Genomic DNA, 20,964 nt, shown 5'->3' with positions numbered 1-20,964 from the left:
TCACATGTAAAAAAGCTGTGGATTGAAGGATATATTTTTGAGCTTCCCGAAGAGAAATATTCCTATTCCATAATTCAAAAAAGTGGTTAAATGCATGATATTAAAATTTCTAAGCTCTAAATAAGGAACATTAATAACTGGAAAGGAAAAGAAACACGCAGTCATTACTTCTACAACGAAAGAAGACACCAAACGGATTCCCGAAAACGTACTTACCGTTTCTAATGTTTCTAAACTTAAATAATTGGTAACAACAGAAAATCTGCCGATGAAGAAATAGATTTCCATTTAAATACATCTGTAGTAACAATAAATAAATTAATAAACCAAGATTTACAACTTAATAAAGATAAGACCATAGTTCTCACTAGCTTTCGCCTAGACATGTGGTTCAATGCAGAACAACCTGTAGAATCCTGTATAAACACTATTTAACAGGAGATAAATAGAAATGCATTGTGATTCTTGCTGAAGCATGGGTTTACATAAATGACCACAAAAATGTGGCCTATTTACTATCGGAAACGAAAAGAAAAAAGTGTATAAACCTGGTTCCATCAATCCAAAAAAATTTCAGTAAGGGGTTTATGATTGTCGTAGGATTCTTTTACAATGAGAATTTAAAAATCCAAAGAGTGGAAAAATTTTTTTTAAATCAACTCAACGTACTATCAAGAAAATGTTTAGCATCCGATATTTACAAAAAAAATTCCATTTCTTTATCTGAGTGACCTTCAAATTGTGAAACTTCATCAAGACAAAGCAGCAAATCATACTTCGAAAAGTACCGCTGCATTCCTTGAAAAAACGAAGACTTATACAAATATGACATACGCACCTTTTCGAAGTATTCTTGCGAAGTCCCCTGATGTTTCATCTATGGACTATTGTATCGTTAGTCTCTTAAAAAGAGGCCTTTCTAAGCGCAAACCCACCATAATTGATGGACTCTGTCACTAGAAATTTTACGAAATACCTTTCTATCATGAAAGTCACGATGCAGATTAAATCGCCTGGAGTATTATTTAAAACAAAAACTATTAAAACAGTAATCCAGTCTGCTGTGTTTTTGGCCAAATGTTCCAGGGAAACCTTTGCCAGGGTTTTAATAAATAATTTTCGTTTGTTAGTGTAAACATTTAAAACACTTCAGATCTATTAAAAATTCCCTCTTTCCGAATTTGAGGAAATTATCTTTTTACGAAAAAGAATAGATTTATCTACAATATGCATTTTTAGTGCCAAAACGCAGAGGCAATGGCAAGACATTCTTATGCACAAAGGTGAAATGTCCTTACCATTATTACAAATAATCACTTTATTAGTACCAGATGTGCTGTTAGTTTTGAAGCTCACTTTTTCTCGAAATCATTTTTCAAATTCTTCTCACCAAATGTTATCCCCATGTACTGTATTAAAAAAATTAAATATTGAAGAGTATGTATGTAATATTTTCCTCCCAGTGTATATTCCACCAAATGTTTTTTATACACGTAATTCCTCCACTGGAATCTGAGCATATCGAGGCAGCTTCGAATTTCGCATTTTATTTTATTATTGTTTCATATTTTGTACAAATTTAATGAACTTTTGATTAGCAAACTCAGAGATTTAAAAGCGAGAAGTGGCAATACTGTTGAACGTTTAACGTATGGTGAAGTGGGCTTGTTACAAAAATAGCATTTACCGACGCTTTTGAAAATCTTCTCCTAAAGCGTTGGTTTTTATAAAAGAAATCACGCTAAAGCATAGCCGATGTAGCGATGAGCAAAAGCTGTCGCGTTGGCCTGTGGGACATGTGACGTCAACTGATATACGCCTACAAAGTTTCTTGGGTATACGTTCAGGGAAGATGAAGTGACACACAGTTGTAATGACAATACTGCCTTGAAATGGCACATAAACAATTCACAATATACACTGCAGAAAAAACAGACAGAAAGTTCTTTGATCATGGTGAATATAAAAAATAAAACACAGTTAAATATAAAAGTATGCAAAGTAAGTAGAAAATTAACAGCTGTAACTGATTACATTTCTAAATTATGTTTAATCAAAGCATTAAGGCTTCCGTCACTATTTGTATTTTTCCCATTAAAGAGTTTGTCCGTTTGAATCTCTGAAAGAGAGATTTAGGTTTTATTAGAATGGTTTTAATCCAGTTCGTAAATGACTGTGATTCCTTGACATTAGCTAAGGCTTGTTCACTTATAATTGGCTGATGATGTTTAACAGTAACAGCTCTACTTAGAGCTGGAAAATTTTCATAGTTGTTTGGTGGAGAATCTTGTCTTTTAATATTTTAGGGTACCGTGGGCAACCTCTATGAGAGGTCACATGCTCCCCTTTGCAGAGACAATATTTCCCAGAAGCATTTTTATGTTTTTTACAAGCATTAGTCAGGTGACTTTGAGCACACTTAAGGCAATGGGCCTTATTGTGCCCACAACGTTGACAGTTGTGGCATTGAGTAGGTTTATAGAGTTCGTTACAAATACTATTTAATTCAAAACCTCAAACTGAAACTCAAAATTTATATTCAAAATTTTTAGAATTACATTATAAGCTTTCATTCAAAAGCTTTTGAACTGGACATTTCCTTCAGCACTTTTTCCTTCAGTCTTTCACCTTAAATGGCGAATTCTGTTTGAAATATAACATTTTATCTCTAGCGTGCCAGACCCATTCTGAAAAATATAAGATATTTGCTTTTCAGTGTATTTTATTTTATATTATTGTAATATAGGCACATAGGCTGGTAAGCCTCATCCTATACCAAGCAAAGTAGACCAAGTAACATAGCTTTTTATAGCGAGCAAAAGAAACAGTCCGTAGTAGGAAATAAATTTTCCGTCGATGAAACACTTGCTGGTATTAAAAATCTTATAACCATTCCAGTAACGAACCTTAGAGTGATTTAATTTCAGTGGAACGATGTGACTACCTGATTGATTGTTAAAAGGAGGAATCAAAATGTTGCAGAAGCGTGATGCCAAGAAATATGAAGACTTGAGTAAGGGGGAAAAAGAAGTCTTTTTCTAGAGCCATACGATTAGTTAGAAAATGTACTTCTGGCTGGTAGAATAGTTTTAGTAGAGTCAGTGTGAAAATTAATTAAATACAGGCCTATTCACACAGATTCTAAATCATAACTAATTTTTTCTAAATTTTTATTAATATTCTTAATTTTTGGTTAATTCCTGGTTAATCAGCTTAGGAATTTGGAAATATTATGGTCGGAGAAAATTTTTTGGGTACGTTTGATTACAGTAAAAAGATTAAAGATGGTATTCAAATTATTAAGATGTTTTTTCGTCGAAGTAAAGTTTCGGGTGGCTTCTTTATCTGCTGATTCCTTATGGGTGAAATCAATATCGTTCTTAGGTTTACTTTCGTAATGTATAGTTTTAACAGCAAAAACATAACTTTCATCGGGCCGGACATTGGAGCTACATGTAAATGTAGAGTAATTTTTATAATATGGATTGCCCGGATAGGAACTTGCATGATTTCCTATACAGCTACAGCAGATGGTTTGTCTGTGAGTTTAAGTTCACAATTCATAGAGCGATGTGGATACTTGACTTCTGCAGCGGTCTTGGCGAAAATACTGGTTTTGAAACGTTTCTGTATTAGCGAGAAACAAACGTTTACGGTTACCGATCTGGTCATATTCGTTTCTTCAAATGTTGCTTTTATTATATAACGATTTTTCGTTAGTGCTTGTAGTTCATGTTTCTTCGGGGGATAAAACTTTCAATTTTAAATTACAGCTGGTTTTCACTGCGAATATTTATCCTGCTTACTATTTTCAATATTACATCAACTGAAAGGAATTATAAGAAAACGATATTTTACCAACAGAAAGTATTTGTGAAAGTGGGCATTATATGCAATTATATACTGGAAAAGAAACCATTCTGCGACGCAGTAGTAGCAGCCATAAAAAGAAGAAAAATTTTCGTACTGAGAATTGGTTGGATCACAAATATCCTTTCTTACGGCACTGCAGGGATTAATGAAATGGCGGAATAAAAAGCACAGAGCTATAAGTCCCCATCACCTGGAATCTTACTTAGCACAGTTCATTTCAGGTACCAAGTCGGCTGCGATATTGTTTTAGAGCCATAAGTAGCAGCAATTGCTGAACCGTAACCACCAGAAAGAGTTTTTTAAAAATAAATTTTCCAATAAGTATGGTATTTCTTTAACAAATTGTTAACAAAATTGTATATTATAATAAATTAAATATTTTCAAATTTATGACACCGTTCGGAAGTGTGAGTATAATGAATATTTACAACAAAAAGTCACTACATTAACAATGCACATGCGGTAATCGTTTGTTTCTCGCCAGTGCTGAAATAGCCAAATCAACATTCTCGACAAGGCTGTTGCAGAAGACAAGTGCCGGGATATGCTTTCGCATACCTAACATAGCAGAGTTGAAGCTTACACAGGACTGGCCGATTTTTTTGGCAATTCTAATAATATAGTGCGAAATTTTTAACTTAATATTTTTCTACTTAAATAACAAAACTAACAGAGTAGTAATTAGCATAAACTTCACTATATTTTGAGTGGTCATTAGCTGAACATGAAAGATGAGAAGTGGGATTTTGTTTTTGAAATGTGAGCTGCGAAATTTTTAAAACTTTGAAATTTAATGAAATGAGTTCAGTAGTAATTTTCTCAGTTGGGCATCCTTTTGGGAGTACGCTTGATCGTGTTGTATAAAGTTGCTATCTGAGTCAATAAATGTTGACGTTAAAGTCATTCATTTTTTCAGTAATCCCCCTGAGAGCACTTGCATGATATTTTCCTATGAATGGCTAAGTTGTTATTGTCTAATTACAGAAGATATTATGATGTTCAGTCTTGGTCTCGACTAAGATGTGTAGTGTATTGTTAGGGTTACTGCCATTAGGGCTAATATAACCAGTATTTTTATTGATTGCTTACGTATTAACGCAACAACCTTGGCTCAATCTGACCAAGGTAAAAAAGTTTAAAAAGTAAAAATTACTCGTACTTATCGGATGCAAGTTGGCAATTTTCGCAACTTTTTTCCACTCTCGATATTTATGGTAAGTAGGCAAATATTATCAGCATATCAAAGAAAAACACAGTTTAAAATTTTAAAATATAAATTTAAATTTTTAAATAAAAATATAATACATTTTTTTCCGAAATCTTTCTCTAAGTTTTTAGTGCTGTTCTTCTTTCTTCGCTTTAAAACACATTAGAGTACAGAGCATTGCTGAAACTCGGCACTGTGCACCAATTATTTACCAAATGCATCTCATCTTTGTTCCCTTTAGCAATTTTGCAATAAAATACTGCATTTTTGTGGAAATTTCAACCCAATTTCCTCCACTATTGGCAGATTTCACAAGCGATATTTTAATATTGATTTGAAGTAAAAAAAAATATTACGATTTGCCTATAAAAGTGTTAGAACTTGGAATACAACAAAAGAAACGCATACGAAAATGACAACGTTGCTTAACTGAAAAACCGTTATGATGCATTGGTTGCTTGGAAAATGCTTATGTGCATGGTTGTTACAGTTTAACATATTCCCAAAATTTGGCGACTTCTAGTAAAATGGTGACGATAATACGTAAATATCCTTTATTGTTATCTCGAACTTCATTAGAGTTTTCAACATCTAAAATATCGAATTTATTGCTAATAAATATTTCAGGGGGTGTCTGGTTTAGGTCTTTAAGCAGTTCTCTTAGGGGAGGTAAATTCATCCAAATTAGGAGCATCAGATTGATTAATTTCGACTTCTGTATCGAGTGTATCCTTGAGAATAGCCTTTTCCAGGATGGTCGCCTAGTCTGTTTGGTTGGGAATAACAGTAATGGGTTGGGTTAGTTTACGAAATACATAAGTTTCTGGGAGATCAACTCCAGCCAAAACAATTTCCCACCTACCTTTTAGTGTGTCCATATCGGCTTTGATCCAGTTTTTTATCTTTTAAATTTTGGAATGTAATCCCTCGCATGTTTTCTATCAGGATCCTCTTCAGTCATGCGTTTGAGCGAATTCTTATGACACTTGACAGCCTGCTCAAGTTTACATTGGCAGGGTTTGGATTGAAGCACCGTAGTCGTATATGTTGAGGATCTTGAAACCGCGATCAAGACATAAGAAGAGCAGTTAGCAATTGTAGGCCAGTTCGTCGGATAACGTAATCATTTTAGGAAATATAATGTCATTATCTTCTGAGATACTAAGAAGGAAATTTTCTCTCAGGCATTTTCTGAGAGTCAAGCTTACCCATAAATTTGGCAAACATAGAGGCTATGTTGTTGAATATTTGCAATTTTTGTATTTTTCAGTTTCAAACAAAATAACAAAATTCGGCCATTTGAAAGCATTTGGTTTCCATTAACGGAAATAAAATATTTGTATTTTCCACGCCCCACACGTGTAGCTATTCAATAAAACCTAAGTTATTTAATTTTCAGACATAGCAAATAGAAAAAAAATTGGCAACATTTTCACTGCAAAAAATTTAAGTAATTTTTAAAACAATAATTAATCAGCTGGGGTGTCAAAAAGTTATAATTAAAATATTTTTTAATCAGATACACTTGATGATACAAGTGTTAGGAGTGTATAAGTATTTTCTTCCTCCTTTCTGCGTGCCTTCGTGGTGTAGCACTCTTGGTGCGTATTCGAGAGGTCCAGGTTCGAGTCCCGGTGAGGGCAGAGGACTTTGCTCACCTTTCACTTCTCCCGTATCAAAAACACCTAATACTTCTACAGTGGCGCCCAAACTAAAAGGTGGTACATGATGATGATTCTTTTCTACCAGGATTTGGTGATTCGATCCTCTGATCCCAGTCGCCCTTTAAAAGGAGGAGTATATAAAGTATTTTCTCCCTCCTTTCTGCATGCCTTCGTGCTGTAACGGTAGCACACTCGGCGTGTATTCGAGACGTTTAGGTTCGAGTCCCGGCGATGATATTACACATTTTTCACGTCTCCTGCTTCCAAATAACCTAATGAGTCTACAAGTGTAATATTTATCTTGTGAGAATCGATCAATTTTGAAGCAACTGATTTTTGTTACTTAAAATCATTGTTCAATATAAACATTCCGGAGTTCGTGATACTCAAATCTTCCATGATTAAAAGCTTTTGATCTGCGATATCGAAAGAATTTAAGCATGCCTGTGGCGTGTGTCTTACTATATCAACTGACGCATTTCGCTAGCAGTTTGGAAGAAGTGTAGTTTGGTGTCCGATGAGATGAAAAGGCAACAATGAGACTTGAATTTAAATTTAAATAATTAACTTATACAGCAACATAAACAGCTATAAATAGTTCAATGGAAAAAAGCAGATGTAATGCAAATTTTTCTTAACACATGAAGAATATTGAAAATCATCAAAATGACTGGCAGAGTTGGGCTTAAAGTAATAATCACCGACCAGTTCAGTTTAGTTGACAATGGGGACACCTAGTCTTTACCAATGGCAGGTATTGTCCCACATTCATCATTAACTAGATTTATTTTTGCTTTAAATAATAATAACCAAATCAATTACATTTGTAATATATTACACTACATAATTTAAAAGTATAAACTTTGAAACATAAAAAAAAAAAGAAATTAAAAAATTTGAAAAAGGAATTAAAAATCTAAAAATTAAATGTAATTGCATTACAAATAAAGTTCATAAAGTTCACAGTTCATGGAGTCCATAAAAATCGATGAAACACTCATAAAACAGATCATACAAATAATCATAATGTCTTATTAAGTCTTTATACTTTATGTTCGTAAAATAAACTTGCTGTATGTGAACTTATAAATAAAATAATAAGATTTTAGAGGACAATTAAATATGCTAGTATTGCATTCATATTTTTAACCGAGATGGCAAATATCTTTTCCCAATTCAGCAAGCAGATTTCTCATTTTACAGACTTTAAGAACAAGATGCCTTTACTTAAGGAATCTTTTGAAAGGAATGACATTAGCTGCAGAAAATTTAATAGGGTATTGTTTCGTTGAGGGACATTCCACTACATAATGATCTGGATATATAATCTGGATATCTAGAAATTTTTGTAGAAGAAAGACAATGGCATGCGCTTTTCGTTCAGTGTTAAAACCAGTATAAAATTATTTGAAACATGGACATGATTGATAGTCCTTTCAGACCTGTGGATTCGTAAGACAACGCAGATATTGTGAGGCAGACAGATAATGATGGTAATAGTATATCGAGTGCTGGAATAATCGGGATTGTTGAAAGTGTTCAAAAAACAGAGAAAGAGAAGAAAGAAGCGTATCATTATATATTTATTATATTAGAATATCATTGTTATTTATATCTACCAAAGACTGGTGATAACTAAAATACAAAAATAAATAAAGCAGACTGGTGATAACTAAAATAATTCCTATATCCGCCTAACATCTCGAAGTTGAAGACTAAGTTTACTTTGTGCTGTGATTGATCCTAAAAGCTCGAAATTTAGTAGTGTAACTCCAACTGCTTAGATTTCGTACATTTTTTATGGCACAGCTTCCTGAAATCCCTCATATTATGTTGCAAACCTGTTGCAACTTATGTGCCTCTTCAAAATTAAAATCACATGCTTCTGTAATCGTTGTAGCAAACCAAATATTTAATATAACTTTTAAGATTTCCTTTCCCTTTTCCCCCGTGAAAGTAGAAACCTGTTTTGGCTTCTTTCAGTTAACAGAAACGAGTACGCATTAATGTTTTTGGCCTAATCACTGAGATAAGAAGACAGACAGTTTCGTGAGTCAAGCTGAGTGTCTTTCTTTAATAGCTGATAAACAGTAAGAAATAAAGGTATTCCGGAAAAGATACTACCGTATTAATCCTCAAATCCTTTCTTTTTTTTTCGGGGGGGGAGGCTATATTTTTGAAATTCAGTATAAAATTATAATCGTATATTTTAATAGATACAATTTCAAAAAAGAGGAAGGTGTTTAATTATCAACTATATACTAGAATAATGGCACTTATTACTTACTTACTTACCACCAGCTGAGTTGCTGTTATATGTACTCAATTGGTGGAACATTCTATAATCGCTAGGCCTAACCAAAATATTTGTTGAATATTAAAATTTGTAGCGGAATTTATAAAGTTATTTCGGAATATGGGTGTTTGTGACCTGTGATTATTAAAGAGACCCTGTCAAGACTTTGCTGAATGATTATTTTATTTTTTTTATTTTTTTAGATTGCTTTTAGATTTTCGCAGTTTTATTGCCAGGTAGTCTATGAGATGTTGTAGTTTGTTTCGTATTAGCTTACGCTTTTGAAGTTGTTTCAGCCATACCTTGGCATTTTCAGCTGTATACGGCCAGAAATGTAGGTATTTGGTGATTTCGCACTCGATTATACTGTGATCGATGGTACCTGTTGAGCCGTATATGTATGAATCTATGTTGTGCAGTCCGAAGCCAAACATATAGATTGCAAAAGGACCATGGCCGTCAGGAAATGTCATTGCTCTGCCTGTACTGGTTAATTCCCTTGAAAGACTGGGAGGAAGTTAAATGTCCTCCTACCTGTTAGCTCTTGTCTCAGTTAGTTTTCCACAGAGACATAAGGTCCCATTCCAGTCTGTTTTGATTTTGGATGTGATAATGGAATTGGCAGAGAGATGGCTGGGGCAAGTTGTCCATTTGCACTATCTCTTGCCAGTTGGTCGGCTGCTTCATTGCCTACTGTGTCCAGTGAAGCTTGGGAAGGATTTCCTCTGGGAAATAGGATAGTAAGTGTTGAATTTCTCATACTAACTGAACCACCACTGAATTATCGTATACGTAAATTGCATAAACTACCTCTAATTATAATAACCCTGCCTAGTTGAGCCATTTCAATTCATGCATTCCCTATACTGGTACACCTGAAAACAATTAGGTTGTGAGGTACCACTAATTTTCCTAATTTCTTTTCTTTCTGTATCGTTATAAAAGACTAAATTTACTTATGTATCTTGTTTTTCATTCTAACCAGAAACAAATGAATTCTAATTAGAATCTTGCTCTCATTAAATGTTCACCTACACTTTTAGATATTGAAATTTATCCTGAAATATGTTGCTGTTGCTTCAAATGGCAAGCACTTGAAAAATAATGCTTTCGTTGAGAACGGCTATTACGCAACTATCATTTTTAACCAGCCTTAACACCGAGGACGTTGCCCAAGATGCACCACAAGGGCGAATGTTTTAATGCCCTCGACAGCAGTGAAATCTGATCCTAATTTTAATGAAGAATAATGCCCGGTAACGGATTCAAAAATATCTCATGTCTCTTTTCCTAACGTCAAATTTTGAGGAGACTTTCAGTCTGGCATTACTATGAGTTCTTTCATGCCGCAGAGATATTATACACTAATAAACATCCAAGCATTCTCTGTGATTCGAGCGCAGGCACAACAATATGACACCCAGCAGCGCCAAACCCTCTACCGATTAAGGCGATGCCTAAAATGCGAAGAAAGGTCTTATATCTGAAGAGGACTTATTTTCTAATAACTATGGTATATAGGTAAAAAAAATAGATTTTTCAATATTTCTCGCCTTTCTCCCCAGGATATATTTAATTACTATCCTTTATAAAAACAAAAACATACAGCTAATGCTATTACTAAGGAAAGGAAAAAAGCATAAACGAAACTGGAAACCAAACAGGAAAACAAATTAGAATTAAAAAAATGAAATTAAAAAATCGTTAATGAAAGTGGAAAAATTTCATGGAAGTAATAAATTTCAGAAATTCCGGCTCTACGATGGAAGACGCTTTACGAACTTCACCAAGTCATTTCTTTATCGGAATTACGCTAGAAAAAAGAAAAGAAAATATGTTAAAATTTCAGAATATTAGCGTAAAACCTTACGCAACTGAGAAAGCTTCATTACAAAATGTTTTTCGCCATCACAGCATCAATAAATTAATACCTAAGATAAGGACACAAAATAGCCTTTTTTTGTTAATTGTAAGACTTTTTAATTTTATGTAACTGAGAAACTATATTTTGCAGTTTCTGTTTATCCAGCGGGAAATTTATCACATTCATAGGATTTATTAACTGAAGTTATAATGTCTAAATTCTTCTGCTTCAGTAAATTTTGACCAAAACTTTGATAGACGTAAAGCAACTTATCGCTAAAGTCTAAAATTAAGTATAGAAACTTGAGAAGGGGATAAAAGACTGTTTTATTTTCAACTCCAACATAGGTGAACAGAAGGCATGCCTGGTGCTTACAAATCCACCGGCAAGTTTAAATTGCGAAAGGTTACACAGAGAAATTTGGCTCGGACTTCACCGGCGTGAATTTAACTATCGGCAAGAAGTAATGCAACGCCGAAAACATGAATCTTAGCTAGAGCAACAAAACTAGTAACCTGGCTACATGGCCTCAAAGCGGCAGAAGACGCTCTGATTTAAAAATCTAAAACTCTTATTTATATACACATAAACTAATTTGCAATTTGGCAGGAAAACGGAAAGCGAGAAGTGACAGTGAAGATTCTAAACATAAGGTAACTGATTAACCAAATTAAATAAACCTCATAAAGTAATGTAACACATTAAACGAAATCTTAATGTTAAAGAAGTAAATATGTCACTCGCCGCTGTACAAATGATAAAAACTTGCGGTTCAAAGGCCGCTGTATTTTCATCTTCCGAATAATTTTATAGCTGAAGAGATAGTTTTAGAATATGGACACCGACAAAGTAACGTGAGAAATATGAGATCGTAAAACATACATGGAGAAAATTCTGCTTTTAAAGAAAATTTGCCGTAATATGATCGAGCAATATTCGTAAACATTTTTGAGGGGAAATACACTTAAATTGCTGGCATTCTTCGCATATAATGGTTATGCTTTTGCTTTCTATTCTGTGGCATCTTCTCTGTTCGTCATAATTTGAGACATCAGTATCTTGATAACCAAAGCTTATCTTTTGCCCTGAAAAAGAGTCATATTCATGTCATAATTTGAGACATCAGTATCTTGATAACCAAAGCTTATCTTTTGCCCTGAAAAAGAGTCATATTCATGTTTTCCCCTCTATCATCGCTAGTATCATCACCAATGATTATTTCCTCGGTACTTTCCTCAAATAACAGCTTTAGTATTTCGTATTCTTTCGTTCAAGCAGGTACAGAAACTGAACAATAAATTTTTTAAATGAAAGAAAGTGCTGAAGAAAGGAAAACATAGCTATACGTTTGACACACAAAATAAAATGAAGCATATTGTTCAAATCTGTTTCGTCGTTATTCGCATGGAGCTCTTGGCATACTACAGTTCTGAATCATTTCGCTTTTATTTCTCTTACCTTATGCCACATGGAATCAGTCCTGTTTAAAGTGTTGAAGAAAAACTAAAAATTCTAAATTAGGTTATATGTTTCAAGGACGGTAAAGAATTTCATATTAGAATAATATTACAATAATATTGTAACAATTTTTATTGCAAAATAATGCAAAATTTGTGGTTTCGTAACATTGCTTAAATTTTTACTATATGAGGATTTATCAAGTTAGTTCCTTACTGTTTACAGTGGCCGAGTGGTTACGACCGCGAAATGTTGGTAATTCGATCCACTCGAACGGGATGGCTGCATGGATATTTTTTATGGTTTTTTTCTCGTGAGTGGCGTGAATACGATCCGTTTCCTTTAAAACGTATTATATGCTTTGCTAAATTCAAATAATCTAACTTAATCTTTTACTGTATATTTGTTTTTCTTTTTTTACATTGGACAAGACAAGATGTTCTTCTTAAGTAAAAGGAAATTGAAACATTGTCAGCATCGTATTTTCTTATCATAACGAAGCATAAGTGTCACAAGATCTACTTAAAATTATACACAAATAAGCAAGAGTTTATTTCAGTAATTACAATTATTTTCTGACATTTTCAGACTCGTATCACTTTCTGAAAACAGGAACAAATAACGAGTGACCTCAGTTTAATTGATATATCCTGTAATTTTAAAACAATATTAAACTGGATATATGGAAGATTATGTAAATTTGAGTGCTCATATTTTTTTCTTTTCCCCGCCGCCGGCGGGACAGCCGGTCGCCTTAAAAAAGATGCTTGTCGGCCTGTTTAAGTCCCGTCGACGATTATAAATATTCCTTAGTGCCTTAGATCAAACTCCTCAAAGTCTGCTTTTGGGAAGGAAAGTGAGTGAGGGAATTTTAAAAAATTGGAAGGTAAACTATAAATGGAATAACATTTTAGAAGGGGAAATGGGAACAATGTGTTATCTATGAAGCATTGTGTGCAAACCGATCAATCATTCAAGTAAGGAATTTTTCAGGTTGCCTAATTTCTATCACATACACTATTAATTTGCATATAAAACATGTGAATACATTTAAATATGTTGATGCGAGCATATATACCAATACTGCAAATATACGACTACCGAATTCTGATATAGAGTTAGATAATAACATTTATATATACAATCATTATTGAAATCATTATTAACTAGCTCAAATAAATATAGTTCAAATGTTGATACAGGAATCGTTTACACAGTTATTCAAACAAGAATTTCGTTACAAATGTTATAAATGAGTACATGTATATTTTCGATGATTATTAAAATGTATTTATTGGTTTAAATAAATCTGTTGATGCGGACAATCCTAATACAAATATACAGATGTCCAGATTCTGTTACAGATACGATGCATCTGTAAATGAATACGTGCATTTACACAAGAATCACTGAAAAGGAATAAAAACAGTAAACTTGTCAAGCGATTATATTGAAGCAGAAACTCCTATTAAGAATATAGAACTAGTATAGTCTTCTTAGTAACTGATGTTAATGGCACTCGCAGTTTGGTAACTCGCTATATTCAATAAAATTACAAACAAGCGAACTAAGGTTCATAGATGAAGCCTGAAAATTACAGCAAATTAAAGATTAAGCCAGCACTTTTATTAAAAGTAAAGATCTCCCGCCATATACATATACTTTATCCCAAGTAGCACATGACGTAGCAAAGACGTTGCAAACTGGTCCGAGAGGTTGCAAAGTGGTCGTAATAACGTCTTTGCTACGTCACGTGCTACTTGGGATGTTTTGGAAAAGGGTAAGTGATTATAATAAATCTTTTAATCTTCATAAAATTTTTCAGTTAGCAAGAAAAAGATATTTTTGCGTGCGTATGAATTTATTTTACCAAAAGAAACACTTTACAGTTCTGGAACTTTCCACAAAAGTACTCGTACAGTTCTTCTCAGTATCACAGAGTACAGTCAATAGTTACACTTCAAACTACTAAGAACTTTAACTAGTGCAATGCAATGTGCGTTTAAAAAGCGAAGCTCGTAATACTCTCAGTACTCCAAAGTCCAACTCTGAGCTAAAATCTGAGAACAGTGCTCTGTCCGGACTTATATAGTTTTCCCCTGACCGTCAAGAAATCTCTGGTATCTTCCATTTCTTGAACTTACTAGAAGTCATATACGGTTAATTTTACATATAAAGGCCGAATACGATTACAGTTACATATAGGGATCAATTACAGTACCAACTACAGCTATACCGGAACCAGACCCAAATGTCGCCAAGATTGCCAACTTTTGGTGATTTCTCGCCAAACTAGTCGACAAAAATTAGTTGCCGAAAACATCGCCACCTTGGCGATATCTCGCCAATTTAGCCAGATAGCCATTTACCTCAATTTTAAATAGACTTGCTCCTGTAATTTTATTTTTCCTCATAGCTTTGTCTCTTTAAAGCATTTGCTACATTATACAAAAAATACTGCAGTTTCACTAGTAATTTCATCAAAATTGTTTACATGTGTTCAAATATCATTAAGAATATTTAAACTGTATTAATTCAAACAACTCTTTGTTGAAAATTGATTAAAGTACTGTGAATGTTGTTAATTTACTGTTCTCATAATATAAAAGTACTAAGATAAATATTCTGCAAGCTAGGAAACAAACATCATCGTTTATAATGGAGATGCGAATATATAATGAGAGTAATGAATGGAGTATACTCTTAAAACGTAATTATTGTCATTTAAAATTAAGCCCAAAAAAGAAAAGGAAAAAAGAAGAAATCTTATAAGTATAGAGTTGGTTCAAAATCTACACGAATCCAAGTTTCTTTCATGCTTGATTTTACATTTTACATCAACATGTTTTTCTTCCAGTTAGAGTTATTATTACCTTAAAATTAAGTAATAAAGAATTGCTTGGCAAAATAAAAGCAATTTTTTTTTAATTTAATGTTTAATAACCTTAAGAGACGACCGCTTCTGAAAATAATCAGTATTTCCGAAAATGTAGTTCTGAGCATCAACTCTCATGAGCACAAAAGATAAAAGTCATCTGAAACCAATAGTTTCAGATATCAAACTCCACAAAAGACCAAACTCCTCTAGAACCATTAAATGTAGGCATAGGTCATTAAAGTTAACAGTGTCTACATCTAACCGTGCATTTTTACATAAAGACTCTAATCTAAAAATGTTATAAATTCAAATTCCTGAATTCATGTAAGATGGAAAGTTTGAGAAACGTTTCCTGAAATCATTGAAACAACATCCATTAAATGATAACTAATGCCAATTTCAAGTACCGAAAAAGTATAGAATAATCTGAAACTATAAAAATTAGAATTATTCATCTAACATCTTTAACAAAATTAATACTCACTCAGAATTAGTTTGAAAGATATAACAGGCACATTAGTACCGAATGCATTCCAACAGCATTGCTATGCGAGGAAGTATGGGTAAAAAGGCAGACCAGTCATCCAAGGAGGCGACGATTGTATTATGAAGAGATAATAAAGTACCATTCATCCTTACTACTTATACATTTATTCTTGCACTAAAATCAATAGACGTAATTCAAGCAGTCAGTGGTAAATGACAGGAAGTGTACGTCTTTTAAAGACTTCCATTTCTGAAGTTTTTAGAAGACCCACCTGCGCAGAATTACGCATGCTGATTGTGCATGTAACTGCCTACAAGCTCATATTTTTAAATCTCAACTGACTAAATCTTTAATTGTGTGTGTGTGATTATGGCAAAACCTCGAGGGCTATCTGACTAAGGGGAGGGATGCCTTCGTGGAGGATTTTCTAAGGGAAACTGGCTCGTATACACGTTACACATGGGGAAAACCACGAAAACGCCCATGCAGCCAGCCCGTTCGCGGAATCCTTAATGGTATGTTATTAACAGTGGAAATTATATGGACTTGGGACACTGTGTACAAATATCTGAAAGCACTTTAATAATTATTATTTATTAATACGTAATGAGTTTTATATTTGATTTACATAAAATTATCGCTTATAATAAATAAAACGTTTGCGAAAATAAAAAGGTATTAAATTCATGTATTTTCTTCAGTAACTTAATTTTTCATTTTAAGCAGGCGATGTGAAGGATAAAAATTGATTCCAATAAAATCCTTAAAAAAATTAAAATGTTGTTTTTTAAATAATATGATAGATTTTAATTAAATTTCTATTCTTTGGAAATTTTATTTAATTGCACAAAATATATAAGTCAAACGTTTAACTTAGAAAATAAAATATATTGTTTCTGATTGTATTCCAATAGCTTTCACCAAGAAATGCATCGTTTGGTTCAAATGGGCGAACTCTTGATGTTATACTTTTCTAGAAGATATTAGAAGAAAAATTTCTAATTACAGAATAGTGTTTGACGATACTGAAAGAAAATCAAAAGTATGAAAAGAAAGAACATCAAATAAAATCATTCCGAAATAAGAAATGAATCAAATAGCTATATAAGAAATGAATCAATAAGACATTGTCTAACTTTTAGGTTTTAATGTAATTATGACTGATATTTCTCAACCTGAGATTATTACAATATTACTATCTTCCTTTACCTATTAAATTATTGACTTTATTTACTGTTGATTTAATTCTATATGGTGTTTTCCGAAAACAAAGGGTCCACTCCTTCCCCGTAAACTTCAAGAATTCAAAATATGCACTGAAACTTGACTGAGGACATAAAAAAATTTTGAAAAAAAAAATTAAAAAGAAAATCTGAAAGGTGTCAGATTTTAAATTACGTCCAAAGGGGCATTTTTCTCATATTTTCTTCGCACTTAAACCATAAAATTGATTCAAGAGCAATAGCAATATCGCAAAATAATTTTAAAATGAACATATATCTTTAGAATTTCGGATGCACAGTCTCACGTGCTGGAGATAAAAATGTTTTTTCTCTACAACGTTATCATTGCTCGCTTTGAAATCCTTGAGTTTGTTAATCAAAAATTCGTTAAAGTTATACAAAATAGGAAATCGATAACAAAACAACGATAACAATAGCAATATCGCAAAATAATTTTAAAATGAACATATATCTTTAGAATTTCGGATGCACAGTCTCACGTGCTGGAGATAAAAATGTTTTTTCTCTACAACGTTATCATTGCTCGCTTTGAAATCCTTGAGTTTGTTAATCAAAAATTCGTTAAAGTTATACAAAATAGGAAATCGATAACAAAACAAATTCTAAATTTCAAATTTGGGTTTCCAGATGCCCCTATTCGCAGTAGGATTACGTCATTCAAAACTGGATAGCACTAGGTACCGTTGTTTTATCATAATGCGAGAAACATACATACATTTATGCAGATTCTTCATTATTTAATTTCTTGAAATATAACACAGGGCGATAGTATTTGGCGGCAACAGTTTGAAAAGTGAAATGGATATTCAGAGTGATTTGACACAAAACGAAAACAATAGTCCTTCAGGAACAAAGCCCCTTTGAACTAACAATCGTTTTTTGATTTAAGATAAATATATATATGTACTTTTAGATTTCATAAACATTTAGATTACTTTGTTTTGAAATGTAAATGATAAGATCTTTCAAATATCAATTTAAGAAAATGCAGTCATTTGCAAAATGTACCATTTCTATTCAGTTCTTATCCTCTAGCTTTGCAACATAAATTATAATGATGAAATTTATGAGAACATAAAATTTGCTTAAAAGGATAAGATCACGTACTTCCATAATAAATGTTAAAATTTTAGTATAAATACTATGAGCAAAAACATTATGTGTTAAAAGCATTTTATTGCCGAAATCAAATGATAAGATCTTCTACTGTAGATATTCATCGTCTACTTTTAAATTCTTTTATTTTCGGCTTTAGAGTAACAACTCTTTAGAAGATTGTAAACAAATTTAAATACGTGCGAAGATTTTAAAGCTTTGTTATCTTGTATTTTTCTCCAGCAAAACTGAAGAGCTTATCGTCACAGTTTTGAAGGCCCGAGGTCTGACGGCTTTCGACTCTTCGACAGCAAAAGTGGATAGTTATATACGTGTGTCTTTATTGCCAGACGAGTCCACAATCATGCAGACGGCGGTAAGTTTTTATTTGTTTTGTCTGAAACTTTTACTTTCTTACTGGATGGCTGCCTGCAGTGTGTTAAAAATGCGAAGATTAAATGCAAATGAATTGCATGTACGTGAGATGAAATTCTTAAGGTCATTGTCATTACTTTGTGGAGTACTGACTTTTATTTCTGGAATTCAAAACCGATGAAACGTTAGCGTTTAGTTAGCGTTTAATTCGTCATACTCATTGACAATAATGAGTATGACGAATGATTCATTGACAATAATGTGTTTTTTTATTATTTTGGAAACGGCACTCTAGCCGTTTATAGGCGTTGACACCGGAAGCGGTGTCCTCTTTACTATGAAGGCACCTAATAAAATGGTCCACCGTTGCCCCCTGTGAAGGGACGAACAAATTAAATAAATGCCGCCTTGTCCGGGATTCGAGCCGGGGTCTTTCGGTATGCCAGTTAGAGTCATTAACCAGTTTATCTTTATGTTATCAGAATAGGAGTAAATAGGAGAGACACCGATCCAGTAATGAAAATCTTAGACTTCACATTCATAAAAGTAATAATTGAATTTAGTGCACGTATTAATTATGTGTACTTGTCTTGGAATAAATTCCACCTTAAAATCCACCTTGTAATTCCACCATGGCAGTTAAAGTAGCCAGTTACTATAACTGAATCTGAATAGTTTACCCTCTGCTTGCATGCATTAAATGTCTCACATCATTTGGTACACAAGTTCGCTTTGATGAGATGTCTGAATCAATGGATTCAGCCATTATCGACGAAAGCTTAAGCAGCAAGTGTCCAGGCAATTAGAAAATTTGAAGTCTGGTTTAGTGCTTTAGTCTGGTTATCCTTCAATCTGGTTGAGTGCAGAATGTTCACTACTAAATTACACTCCATCAACCTTATAACTCTAATTAAATAATGTAAGCAAAACAGTATATTACATATCCAGTGATTCTCAACCTTTTTCGCCCCATAAACCCTGTAGAAATTTATTTTAATTTCCTAATAGCTATTTTCATTTTTGAGTAAGCTTTCCTTTAATATCTTATTTTCCACCTACAATTCCCTGCCAGAATCAGTTTTCAGTATCGCGTTTTATGCAAATCAGGTAGAACTAGTATTTAAGTTGAAATCCCTGTCACTTTATAAGGTATTTATCCCGCCTTAGTAGTGTAATGGTCAGCATGCTCGGCGCGTATTCGAGAGGTCCGTGGTTCAATTCTCGGCGAGGGCATTGCTCATTTTTCATCTTTCCAGCTCCGAAATAACCTAATGTCTCTACAGATTTAGTAGAAGAGCTTAGATGTTCTTAGTAGAGCGTGTTCTGTCTTCTAGCCACGTTGTTGCTTTAAGTCAAATCTTACTACGTTCGTTCGACCGTATTGTTATCTGCTTGCTTGTATTCGCCGGTGAATTTGAATAAGGTCCAACTCTGTTAATTATTTCTGCATAGCGTCGGCTGTTTTTAGTTTAGTTAGCATTAGATTAGTTTCTTATTTTCTGTCTTAAGTTAAATCCTAAGTGGAGGCTTCCTGTAAACCCAAGACGGACCATCTGTGAATATTTTAAGTAGACTTTTTATTGAAGCATTAGAACCAACAGATTAGTCGCTAATAGTTCTTAAGGATTTTAGTGGCTAAAGACAACAAATTTAGCTAGAACATCATAACCCTTTCACTACTGCTAGATGATCATTCACCTCCTCCTTTTCAAAACTCAAAAATTACATATGCATTTATTTAAATTTAAATAATTTTAATGTGTTTTATAAATTAAGCAATGAAAGTATAGAAAATGCTGATAAATAATAAAACTTGAATAGAAGTAATTTTTGATATTCATAAAGGTAAACAGAATACTTTACAGATAGATAAAAGTCTGACGACAATATTTCTTGAAAAGAAAAGTAATGCCGTTTTTAAACGTAGGGAAGGAAGCAAAAAATATTAATAAAAATATTTAGTTTTCTTAGCATTTGAGAAATTTTGCTGTGCTTAGACTGTATAATAAATTTTAAACGTACATGATTGATTATGGCAACCATGAAAAACAACTCAAGATAAGTAAGAAACTGCAAAAGTTAAATATAAATTAAATTAATAAATTTTGTCTAATTCGTAGTGATTTAATAAAATAACTTTTGTATTAGCGTACTTATGAAAAGAATTTTATATTTCAGTCCATTTTCTTCATCTTTTTTGTGACCATCTAAAGCAACTTAACAATACATTTAAGATGCACCTTTCAAATGGACAAAATATCTATTTTTAAAATTTTACTTTATTGTATGAAGCATTTTATGCTGAATAAATTGATATCATTTATTTATTTCTTTGAAAAATATTTATCAAGTGTCGCCCAGATGGGGAAGTGGTTAGTAATTTGATTGACCGTACCGAAGGACCCGGGTTCGAATCCCGGTGAAAACATTGATGTATTTTGTCCATCTCTTTATAGAAGGGGAAGGTGGTCCCCTTGTTAGGTGTCTCCATAATGAAGAGACCACCGCTTCTTGGTATTAGGA

General features: G+C 33.0%; 1 protein-coding gene across 1 annotated transcript in view; it reads left to right on the top strand.

Moving 5' to 3' along the window:
* Window positions 1-20,964, top strand: part of LOC118190894 (synaptotagmin-12-like) — a 506,095-nt gene that overhangs the window by 428,567 nt on the left and 56,564 nt on the right. The window contains exon 5 of the mRNA XM_085824139.1: window positions 18,310-18,442. Within this exon, the coding sequence (XP_085680265.1) occupies window positions 18,310-18,442 (133 nt within the window). The remainder of the gene's footprint in view (window positions 1-18,309; window positions 18,443-20,964) is intronic.

The sequence above is a fragment of the Stegodyphus dumicola genome, chromosome 9, assembly GCF_044657685.1.
Source record: "Stegodyphus dumicola isolate Sdum_Otavi_A_Nest chromosome 9, ASM4465768v1".
NCBI classification, from domain to species: Eukaryota; Metazoa; Arthropoda; class Arachnida; order Araneae; family Eresidae; genus Stegodyphus; species Stegodyphus dumicola.
Note: the sequence above shows the minus strand (reverse complement) of the source record. Positions and strands in the feature narration are given on the sequence as shown.